Below are 12219 nucleotides of genomic sequence, written 5' to 3'. Positions count from 1 at the left end.
CCAGGTAGATCGCAGGCTGTCCCCGTCTTTCGCTGTTTCAGTTAGTGCTGCAGTGCACAGCCTTGTGCACGTGTCATTTCTTGTTTCTCTAGTGTATCCTTGGGATGACTCCCAGAAGTGGGAGTGCTAGGCTAAAGGATAGGTTCTCGTGCAGTTTTGCCAGACGTTGCCAGATTCTTCTCGAGGGCCCTGTGCTGATTTGTATTCCCACCAGCACTGTGTGAGAGCCCCTGCTTCCCCGCAGCCCCGCCAACTGACTGTGCTCTCAAACTTTGAATTTTTGTCAGTTTATCAGTGATTTTTACTTTTCATTTCTCAGTTTAAAACATTACTTTTTAGAAGAAAAATAAGACATAGATATTTAAAATTTCACGACATGCCAGTACTCTACTTAAACATAAAACACATAAAAGCTGCATTATTGAGAGACTCTTTCTGTTTCAAAGGAAACCAAGCCATAGTACTAAATGGCAGGACTGGGACTCAACACCAGGCCGTGTGGCCCCAGAATCTGCACTAACCCCCGCCCCTCCTGCCTCCCCCGGCATGGACGTGCGACCGGGACACAGCACGATTCATAACGTGGCGGAGGCTGTCAGAGGCCCGTCGGAAGTAGGATGTAGACTGTTTTAAATGACTTCAGTGCTTGAAGGCGTGTTGCGTATGTTTCGTATTCAGACAGTAGCTACTGTTGATTCATTCGTTTCTTTGATAAATATTTATTGAGCACCTACTGCATGCCAGGTACTGTGTTAGAAGCTGGGGACACAGTGGTGAAGAAGTTGCACAGGGTGTCCATCTCCGGGGTGGGTTTATCCTTCTAGACTCTCAAAAGAATGTTTTCTATAATTGGTTATTTTCATAAGGAATTTAATAACTATTTAAACCTTCCTGTGTAAAGGCATTAGCATAACACAGTTTTTAAGTGAAGTTCCTTAATTGTATTTACTATTTCCTGCCTCCGTTACCATTTGTTCAGAGAAGAACTTCATGTTATTTGTCTGTTGTTGTCTCTGGATATAAGCACGCTGGCATTCTGACAGTGTTTATTTGCTGTTTTGTAGTTGATGTAGCATCCATTATAGTTTTTTTATGTATCTGGTAGTTATATAGAAATAAAATAATAAATGCAATGCTTCTGTCTTATCAAATGGTTGTCTGAGGTTAAAGGGCTTCCTGACCAATAGCCAGATGTCAATCTAATTTCTCGCTGTTAGTGGAACTGAATGCACTGTCTAATATTTTACCAACTGTGGAAAAGTTAGATGTAATCTGAGATTTAAATGTTTATGAGTATGAATTGCTATGATTTCCATCCATGGTTTTTAGAGTTTTTTCCCCATTTTTTATTGTTGTTAAAGTGTCAGCCCGTCCCCCTGTGATTTGTGTAATGTGTTTGAACACACACAGGACACATCCGGATTTCAGATCTTGGTTTAGCCGTGGAGATCCCAGAAGGGGAGACAACTCGAGGAAGAGTTGGAACAGTTGGCTACATGGGTGCGTAAAAGACCACTGCAGCGGTCCTTGCTTTCTCTCTAGATGTCCGAGTCCTCAGAACAGCGAGGAATGAAAATGCGAATGCACCTGGGGATCAGGTCTAAGGTAGATAAGCGGGGCGGGGGGTTGAAGTTTGTGCCCAGCCAGGGTTGGAAACTGCAGGAGTCTTGCAGTCCACCCTCCTCTTACAGACGGGCCTGCAGCCTGCGGAAGTCATGCAGCTGAGTGCAGGCAGGCAGGACAGGCCAGCAGGTCTCCACACCCTCACGCTGCCACCCTCTGTACACTCTGGCCTTGCAGATCCCTTGGGAAATCGTTGTTCCCTGCTTATGCTGAAGCCTCTGTGAATGGGAGGCTCTGGGCTTGGGTCAGCTCCCGAGGAATAACCTCACAGCTCCTGGCCCAACAGCGCTAGCCGGACCCAGGGCTGGCCTCTGATGTGAGGGTGAATGAGGGCCTCTGCAGAGTTCTGCAGTACACCCCATGGCCCACTGTGTCTGCTGTCACCTGCTGCTGGGGGCCTTGACTATGTTGGGAATGGATGGCCAATACCCTTAGGGTGCCCATGGGCGTGGCTCTGCATGTTTGGAGGGTACACCCTCTTCAGGAGGCGGGGTCTTCCCTAGGGCACCATTTTCCCCATGTTAGTTACTCTGTGGCGATTCATTTCATGCTCTGTGAATAGTACAAACTGTTTCTAATAAGAGCTTTATTGAAATACAATTCTCATACCATAAAGTCCCCCAATCTGAAGCGTACAGTTCAGTGGATTTCAGTCTGTTCGCAGTTGTGCAACTATCACCATTGTCTAATTTCATCACCTCAAAAAAGAAACTGTGTTCCCATCAACGGTCACTCCCTGTTCCTCACCTGCCACCCCAGCCCTGCAGCCACGAGCCTCCTTTCTGTCTCCATGGACTTGTCTATCCTGCCTATTTCCTATACGTAGAATCGTACACTCTTTAGCCTTGTGTGTCTGGCTTCTTTCGCTTAACGTGTTTCCAGGGTTCATCCATGTTGTAACAAACATTAAATTTATAATGTGTTATTTGGAATTAGTTACAAGAAATTTTAAACCCCAAATTTAACTTAATTTATATTTCCTGTATTTGTTGTGTAGCTCCTGAAGTTATCAATAATGAAAACTATACATTTAGTCCTGATTGGTGGGGACTTGGCTGTCTGATATATGAAATGATTCAGGGACATTCTCCATTCAGAAAATTCAAAGAGAAAGTCAAACGGGATGAGGTAGAACGAAGAGCGACGAAGGATACTGAAGAGTATTCGGAGAAGTTTTCGGAGGACGCCAAGTCCATCTGCAGGATGGTGGGTCGGGCCCCGGGAGGCTGGGAATTACGCTTCTGACTCGCTCTAGTCACTTTCACTGGCAGTTGGGAAAACCCAGCCGGCCTCCTGCTGGTCTTCAGCAGCCACTGCAGCGAGCGCTTGGGCTCAGGAGAGGCATCGAGAGGTCGCTTCCTGATGCCTCCTGACGCGGATGCCAATGGGGCTTCCTCTCCATTCAGACAGGACAGTAGGGAAAAGTTCCAGACACATCTGGAAAGTGACGTAATTTGGTTTCTGATCGATCAGAGCTAAGCAGATTGGAGTTCTTTGCTTTCTCAAAAGATGCTGCTGAAAGGGAAGAGCGTGCCAAGGTACGATCTGTCCTTTCAGAACACAGCTGAGCCTCACTTCACTGCCCAATTTCCTATGAAACTAAACAGAAAGCAGAAGCTTCAATGTATTTGAAACAGTGAGGTTTTTCTCTTCGCTTTAACTAGCTGCCAGAGACTCTAGTCATAACAGACACCCTGACTTGATGGTTGGCCATGTGCCTGCCACCTTCCTTGATGTATTAAGGACCCCACAAGGCCCCAGAGGCACAGGTTGGCCCCCATGTGCCCTCGGGGCTGGGCCGGTTTCTCTACTCCCTAGGGCCCAGACACTAAGGGAATGAGAGAAGCTCTCGCTGTCACTTACTTATCTTAAGCCAATACTTAACACTTTCCAAGCATGTTTTTTTCTTTCGTTTTCATTCAGCAAGGATTTATTGAGCATCTTCTATGGGACAGGCACTGTCCTCGGCACTGGGGATCCTGAGTAAAACAGACAAGAATCCCACCCTCCAGTGCTCTCATTCTACTGCAGGGGTGGCGGGAATCAACAGGAAACCAAACAAATGAGAAAGATGTGTGGACTCTGCAGGACAGGGAAGTGTGGAGGGGTCGGGAGTAGGGGGCAAAGAGGGGACAGAATAGGGCAGGAAGCAAGGGGCTGTGCCACTGACCTTGGGAGGCCATCACAGGGTTCCGAGGGGGTGACGTGCTGGGACTTGCCATCGCCAGGTGCTGGGAAGAGACTGGACAGGACAGAGGGAGGCCAGCTGGGGCTTTGCAGAGATTTAGGTGACAGTTGGGGGAGCTCAGACCTGGGTGGTGGCAGAGCTGGATGAGAGGTGGTCAGAGTCCAGATGGATGGGCAGGTAGCACCCTGCAGGATCTGTGATGTGGTGGATGTGTGGGGAGGTCCACACTGCTGCAGGGAAGGGAAGAAGAGCTGGGGCAAAGCCTAGTGATGGCTGGGAGGACAGGACCTGGCGCCCAGTGGAGTGTGTGGACAGGAGATGTGGGGCAGGTGGGGCTTGTGAATGTTCTCTTGTGGCTTCTGTCCTCTTCGGTCATCAGCTGCATGAGAGTAGGAGGGAGCTGTTGGAGGTATGAGGGAGGAGATGAGACTGAAGGGAGGTGGGAGTAATTCCTTGGCAGTGTCAGGGGCCTACATGGATGTAAAGGGAGATGGTGGCCCTGATTGTGTGTCGTGCTCCTGCCCCGCTCGGCGGGACAGTGCAGGCTTGGAACAGTCAGGGAGTTGGACTCGGCCAGCACTGTGGTTTCATTAAGCAAGTGTGAAGGAGCTGGGGCGAGGCAGCGGGGTTGGGGTGCGTGCAGAGGAGTGGCTGAATGATGGGGCCATGGAGTCTCAGTGGGCTACAGAGGAGAAGGAGGCAAGGGCAGAGTCAGTGGATTACAGGGAGGTGTGAGCCGCAGCTTGTTGGAGTCAGGCTCCTCCTTGCCAGAGCCAGAAAGACTAGGGCCGCACAGGGAGGAAGCTGCTTGAAATGCAGCAGACGTGGGTCTTGCTGGTCATGAAGAGTCTAGGCTGTGACCCAGGGAGACAGTGGCAGGGGCAGGGACAGAGTACCAGATCATTGGAGAAGAGGCCACAGAGAGGTGCGGACTGCATCCCCAAGAGGGCGTTGGAATCACCAGCAGTTACGCCTCACACTGAAGGATGTCAGTAACCATGGGAGTTGGTGTGGCTGGAGGAGAGTTGTTTCCCTTTCCTGTGTCTGTATTAGAAGCAGTATGCGTTAGTGGCCTGTCATTGGGCAGTGGGCTCAGGCTGGCCCTTCTTCCAGCCACCTTGTTCTGCTTGGAGCTGACAGTGTTTAGTCAGCTGCTCCATATTTCATATCATTCTGCCCAAGCTGCTGTTCATGTTCAGTTGATAAATATTGACTGAGCGCTTGCTACACACAGCTCATTGGGCTGCCGAAATGTGAAGAGAGAAATAGAGCCTACCCCTCAGGAGCTCGCAGTTTAATGTTAGGCCTAAGACAAATAAAAATAGCTATAATAGCAAAGCAGAATTTGGTGAGTGCCATAAACGAGATAGAAACAAGGGCTCAGCCGTTCTCAGGGTGAGGAAATGCCGTTCCGTTGGAGATGCTGGGAAAAGAAGGTGGTGTCTGAGTGAGGGCCAGTGCTATGACTCAGAGAACTGGCTGTGAGCTGGGGCTGAGGGTCGAGTCTCAGCTTCCCATGACGAGCTTACCTCTCTGGGCCTCAGGTTTCTTGTCTATAGAATGTGGATGGTAATAACTTCTACCTTTTAGGAGTGCTGGGACAATAAAATGAAAGAAGGCGTGTAAAGTGTTTAGTAACACAAAAATCCTCAGTAATTACTAAGAGGAGGAACGATGAGTTCTTAAAGAGTGGGTTAAATTCCAGCAAACAGGGATTGGAGGAAGGGCATCTCAAGATGCAAAGTTGATTTGAGCAGCAGGGCAACAGGCACAGTGAACACCTACGGGGACAGGGACGGTGGGCTGGGCCCCAGTGCCCAGAGCACTTGAAGGGGGCCTACAGATTCTGCAGGGCTCCACGCCCTCTCCGCCTGTTCCTTTGCCTGGCACCTGCTCCCAGTACTCTGTGCTCGTGTGCCCAGTGAGTGGCCCGAGCTGGATTTAAGATCAGAGTTTTGGGCTTGTGTAGGACAGAGAGAGGAAGGGAAGGAAAGAGAAAAAATCGGGTTTTTACAGTAAGCCAAACGGGAGGTCATAGTGACAGCTGACGTTTGGGTGCCTTTTTGTAATTTTCAGAGTTCTTTGACACACTATCTCATCCAATCCTCACGATGGATTTCTAAGATGTTCTCATAGCCTCATAGTTGAAAAATTAAGACTTTGATTTTCATGACGTCCCATAGTCAATGGCAGCGGGCGAATCTGAGCCCAGGCTTTCTGACCACGGATCCAAGATTTTCCTCTGCCCTGTGCTGCCCGGTCAGGCCGTTGGACAGTGTGTGCTGGCACAGGCTGGATGATGGAGTCATGGAGTCCCTGAGGTGTCGGAATTGTATTTGGCATTACACTTAATTTTCAGATATGTTTTCAATAAACAAAGCATGCAAAGAGTAACTGCATTGAGCAGATCTTATTGAGCCCCTGTTCTGGCTACGGGCTGGGGATACAGCAGGCGTTCCCACAGCCCCTGCCTTCGGAAGCTTCAAGTCCTGCAGGACAGACTGGCACTAAGCAATTATCTGAGGGATGTACTCTCATTAGTGGTGACGGGTATCCTAAGGGACAAGTCGAGGATGCTCTGAGACAGGAAGGTGGAACCTGAGGGGTTTAGTAGGAGTCAGCCAGGCAAAGTTTTCTAGACAGAGGGCATAGCATGTGCACAGGCCCTGGGGCAGGCATGGCACCGCACTTTGAGGAAGCGAAAGAAGTGAGTGTGCGCTACTGCTGGAGCTCAGACGGTGAGGCTGTAGGGGCGGCGCAGAGAAGCTGAAACCAGAATGTGTTCTGGTCTTTGCCTGGGACTTTGATTTATATTCAGAAAAGCCACGGGGGCTGGCTGTGAGTCTAGGCCGGGGGTCAGCAAACTCCTCTGTGAGGGGCCAGATGTGAATATTTCTTAGGCTTTGCAGATCTCTTTCGCAGCTCTTCAATTCCACCGTTGTAGTGCAAGGGGGGCCACAGACAGCTGAACCATTGGGCCCGGCTGTGTTCCCAGGAAACCTTATTTACAAAATAGGCAGCTGGTGAGATGTGGCCCGTGGCTGCACCTCCCAGCCCCTGGTCTGGGCTATATTTTAGAGGCCCAGAACTTTCCTGTGTGGCTTTGAGCACAGCCAAACCTTTTTGATTGATAATAATTGTGGAGGAAGGCTTATTTGAATTTGACAATTATAACTGTATAAGAAAGAAATACTTTTGAAAGAGATACTTTCTATTAATTTTAAGGATATACAATTTCTAGAACTAAGCTTGCTAAATTTTTGCCTCATCTGAGGTCCTTGGTGATTTAATGAATGCATTAAATGGTTTCTAATTATAACTTAGCAGTGAAATAGTATCTCAAAGGCAAAACTTTAGTTTCAACTCCTTTTTGAAGCATCACATTGTAGATTAGTAAAATCTGAATTAATGAGGTTTGGTTGATGCTTTGAAATTTCAGTGCCTTTTTTTATTTAGATGGAGGTGTTCTTTGCCACTCCTCATTCTTCGGTTATCATCATGGAGATTTTCTGAGTTTTCTTTTTTGGCATAGGAGCTTAAATTGACTCCATTTTTGCCTCTTACCCAGTTACTCACCAAGAACCCCAACCAACGCCTGGGCTGTAAGGGCGATGGGGCAGCTGGAGTAAAGGGACACCCTGTGTTCAAGAACATTAACTTCAAGAGGCTGGAAGCAAACATGTTAGACCCTCCTTTCTGTCCTGATGTGAGTATGCTGCCAGAAGAGCAGGAGGGGTCCAAGAAAGTGGGTCCACGTAACAGGGTTTTCAAGCAGATACAGAATCGCCTGGTGCAGCCTGGGTGTGGCTTCTGCCTTGTGGTGCCTCTCCGTTTGGTTCTTCCTCCCTCCCCTGCTCCCCACTTAGCCCCCAGACCGCTCACCACACCCCTTCTCACAGGCCTTCCTAGCAGCCCTCAGGCTTCCAAAGCCTGGTGTCTGGTGTGGGCCATCACCGCTGGTGGAACCAAGCCCGTGTCACTGCCCTGCCCAGAAACCTCAGCACCAGCTCACGATCTCCTCGGTGTGCCGTGTGGGGCCCTTTGTGCTACCAGGGCCCCTTTCTGATGTCAGTGCTGGCATGTGCTTCTTTAGTCGGGGAGGCACTTCCCCACCCTGTGACTCACCAGGTCCTGGCTCCACGCTGAGGGCCCTGGAGCGGTCCCTTGAGCCTCCCTGTGAGCATGTTGTGGCCCTCAAATGAGGTCATGTCCCCAGGTGCTTAGCACACGGCCCGGCACGTGTCAGTGCTTGGTGGGAACCCCAGCAGACGTCAGTTCCTGTTGATGAAAGCATAAATGTATGAACGCAACGGTCTGGGCTCTACCCTTAACAATCTGCCACAGGCAGGTTATAGAAATGTGAAGATAAGATAAGTCTGCAGGGTATCATGGGAGTAGGATGTACAATTAAAATTTTTTAGTTGTATAATTCAGGACTTATGTTTATTTTATATTTATATATGTTATAGTAGTAACTTCTTCCTCTGAATTAGTTCACACACTGCATATTTATTGAATGCCTACTACCTGCCAGACACAGCTCCAGGTCTTAGGGCCACAGGGAGAGCGAGAAAACAAAGTCTGTGTTGCTGTGGGGCTCGCTCCGGCCTCAGCAATAGGCAGTGAAACAAATTACAAGATGCAGAAAACACTGGACAGCGATAGTGCATGGTCGGGACTGCAGATGGGCCATCTGGTCTCAAGAGCCTTCTTTCTGCCAGGCCCTGGGGGCTGCTTGGGGTCTGGAGCAGGGAAGAGAGGCCAAAGACAGTCTCTCTGGGGAGGGAGATATGACATCAGGTGCGTACTGAGAAGCGTGGGGCAGAGCCTGCCAGGCAGAGGCTCTGGGGCTGCTCTGGGTGTTCTGCTGAAATTAAGCAGAGGACCCCACGGGGGCCAGCTGACAGTAGATCTGATGGTAACAGGTCAGGCAGTTTCCTTTGAGTTGGGAAGCCCCTTCAGCCTGGGCTCAATACTTGCCAGCCTTCCCCTGCACTGTCTCCTGAGGGCAGGGCCTGCCAGTTGGCTTCCATTTCCCCACCTTGTGGTAATTGACTGAATGAATGACCACCACTTTCAGAGAAGTTCTGACCGGTGACCTACAGACTGACTTCTTTGATTATCACACTCATTGTCGTGTGCAAGTTCAGGCACGCAGGTAGAACATTTCTCAGAACTGCAGGGTGCCTCTTGCATTAGCATGGCCTGGCCTGGAGCTGCAGACTCCTGTGCCTTTTGGTCCTTATTCCCAGAAGTGCAGGCCGCCACCCTGGAGAGGGCAGCGACCTGGGCCTGGACATGCTCTGCCTGCTTGCCTGACTTCTTGCACCTGAGGACACCAGTGCCAGGGTGGGTGCTGCAGGCCTGGGCTCCTGTCCCAGAGTAGGGGGTCTGCTAACCCACAGAGTGGAGCGGGAGGGCTCAGGCATTTGCTGCCTGTGATGCCCCCCCTCAGCTGGAGACCACTAGATGAGTTCTGACAGGACAGCGAGAAGCGGGGCCTGCCATTTTTCACTTAGACTTTATGCAGGGTGCTTACCGTGAAGGAAGCTGAGGGCTGGAGGCAGGGGTGAGAGTCCACAGCCGATGGTCGCCAGCCTTCTCCACAGCGTTCCAGCAAGATCACCCGTCCTCTCCCTTCTTGATCCCTGGCTCCTGACTGTAGTCCATCTTCCACTGCAGGAGAGAAGGGTGGGAGCCTCTGTGGGCCAGTGTCCACGGGGTCTGTGACTCTGAAAGTTCCCTGGAGGAAGGATTAGAAAATGCTGCAAATGAGGAACTCAGCAAAGAACAGGAACAGTAGGGGTGTTCGTGCATTGATTCACATGCATTGTATTCTTAGTAATTAAGGAAACGAAGAAAGCGTCCTGTCATCTCACGATCGATGCCTCTTTGTTGTTGACGCACAGCCGCGTGCAATTTATTGTAAGGACGTCCTGGATATTGACCAGTTCTCCACGGTGAAAGGAGTCTACTTGGACACCACAGATGACACCTTCTACAGTCAGTTTGTTACGGGGTGTGTCTCCATCCCCTGGCAGAATGAGGTACTGCCCTTTCCAGCATAGCGGGTTTATACTAGCTAGAACAATGACAAAAAAAAGAACTATGTGTAGTGTGCATAATAAACAGTTTCTTCTTTAAAATATTGTTTTAGCTATTTTACATACACACAGATTTGCACACGCGCACGTGTGTGTGTGTGTGAGTGTGTTTGGAAGTGACATTTTGCATGGCCACTGCCACTGGTCCCTTCACAGAGGTGGAGTCTGAGGGGGGCTTGCCCACCCTGGGTTCTGCTCCCTAAGCAGTGCTGGCTGACACCATGGCACCCACGGTAGTTAACTGTTTTGTGGGTATGCTCGAAAGAGGAGGCCAAGTTACTTCACTTCCCCCAAGAAGAGGTCAGGAAGCCGGGAAAGTAGGAATCGAGGGCGGGAACTGGAATGGCCCCAGAGCGCTGAGCACGGGTGCCAGGTGGGAGACGGCTGGCTGACGTCTTGGTGTCTCCCCACCACTCTCCGTCCTTCTCTTCTGTGGATGCAGATGATCGAATCAGAATGCTTCAAGGACATCAACGAAAGTGAGAATGGGGAAAATATGGCATTAGATCGAAAAGAGAAAACACGTCAAGCACTTCCTAAATCAAAGAGAGGCTTCTTCTACAGACTCCTTGTAAGAGGGGTGAGGGTGTAAAGATGGTTTGTTCTTTTCTTTTTTCAATGTGTTATGTTACAAGAAATATTTCAGCAAGGTAAAAACTTTCTTTTCTTTTTTCAATGCAACTTATATAAGACATTGCACATAGTTTGAGCCAGCCATATGGTGCTATTTGAGCCCAGCCAGAAGAATCCTCACTGTGACGTTTGCTGTTGGTGTGAAGACTCTGTTCTGATCCAGAAAGAAGGCATGGCTTACCGACACTCAGTGACAGATCCCTCTGTCAATGACAAAGCATTCCAAGCTAGGCTCAGAACTCAGTGTCTTGTAGAACAACATTTATTATTTAAATTTCTATATTACATGTTAATGATTCTTACAGCTGTCATCTCATTGGCCCACTTTCACAGGGAAAGCCGATTCTCTTTTGAAGAGTGGTTTGGAGAGACTTTTCTATAGTAGCATTAAATTTAGAAATTTTTTTTTTTCCAAGTGAAGTTTTTCTCCTTGGACCAGGGGATTATCCTGCTTTTGTACCCTGTCCATTCTCAAGGACTTTATTCAGAGGTTGTCCACTAACATTCTAATCCATCTTTTTTCATATAAAAAAACAAGCCTTAGGTGGTAAACAGTTCTCAGAGTGCATTTACCGTGACGACATTTCCTCTGAGAACTAGGGGTTAGGCATGAATTACCCAGTCGCTCTCCCAGACAGCCTGTCTCTCAGTGCCAGTCGGTCCTGCTTGGAAATGCTCCTTACTCAGTTCCAACCGAGGAGGTGGAGCCATTCAGGGAAACCTACAGCAGATGGAATACGATCGTGCAGGGTGAAGCTGCTCCTCGCCACGGCACTGCTTAGGGCAAGAGCCAGAGAGCCTCACTGCCTTGATGCACTCTACTCTGGATGGGGTACATTATTTGGGTGTGCAAGAGGAAGTGTGGGAAGCAGAGCAAATCTGAGATATTTTCTATGTGTGTGAATTGAGCATCCTCCACACTGTGAAGAAAATAAGAGAAAAATATTTAAGGGTTTTGGCCACCTTAAAGTTAGCACCCCCCAAAGTTGTTTTGTGTATATGTGAGGAAGATTGTTGCTGAGCTAACATCTGTGCCAATCCTCCCCTATTTTATGTTGGATGCCACCACAATGTGGCTTGATGAGCTGTGCTAGGTCTGTGCCGGGGATCCAAACCTGTGAACCCTGGGCCACTGAAGCAGAGTGTGCGAACTTAAGCACTACCCCACTGGGCCGGCCCCAGCACCCCCCAAAGTTTCTAAACTGTCGTGTGCACTTCAGGAAAGGTAAGGTAGCTTGCATTAGAAAAGTGACTGACCCAACCATTGTGTTGTATGTTGCAGGGGTGCATTAACGCTAGCCCCAGTGAGAAGGAAGAGCTCCCCACAAGACTGTGACCACTCATTGCACAAAGCAGGACCCCAGTGCCAAGGAGCGTGAGCTTGCAGTTTCATCCTGTCTGTGAATTGCAATAAATAACGTGACACATCTTAAAACGTGCCTTTTGAGTTTGCAGATTTTTCCATGTTAATACCTAGATTGTCTTTTCACTAAAGCTGGATTGAAGAAAAAGCCACTTGAGGACGACTGTGATGCCCAGAAATCCACACCTTGCAGCGGGCACTCGAGCTCCATGTGTACCCATGGAGAGGGGAGGAGAGCAGGCTTGGGCATCAGCCCAACAGTGTCCGGAGCCAAGCGTCCTGTTCCTCACCTGGGAGTGTCCTCCAGT

At 49.3% G+C, this 12219-nt stretch overlaps 1 protein-coding gene across 1 annotated transcript in view; it reads left to right on the top strand.

Moving 5' to 3' along the window:
• GRK4 (G protein-coupled receptor kinase 4) overlaps positions 1–11893 on the top strand; it is a 99295-nt gene extending 87402 nt beyond the window's left edge. The window contains exons 11-16 of the mRNA XM_046655793.1: positions 1411–1500; positions 2621–2829; positions 7380–7517; positions 9721–9858; positions 10358–10486; positions 11831–11893. Coding sequence (XP_046511749.1) covers positions 1411–1500; positions 2621–2829; positions 7380–7517; positions 9721–9858; positions 10358–10486; positions 11831–11884 — 758 coding nt within the window. The 3' untranslated portion in view covers positions 11885–11893. The remainder of the gene's footprint in view (positions 1–1410; positions 1501–2620; positions 2830–7379; positions 7518–9720; positions 9859–10357; positions 10487–11830) is intronic.
• Positions 11894–12219: the final 326 nt, after the last annotated feature.

The sequence above is a fragment of the Equus quagga genome, chromosome 3, assembly GCF_021613505.1.
Source record: "Equus quagga isolate Etosha38 chromosome 3, UCLA_HA_Equagga_1.0, whole genome shotgun sequence".
NCBI lineage: Eukaryota > Metazoa > Chordata > Mammalia > Perissodactyla > Equidae > Equus > Equus quagga.
Note: the sequence above shows the minus strand (reverse complement) of the source record. Positions and strands in the feature narration are given on the sequence as shown.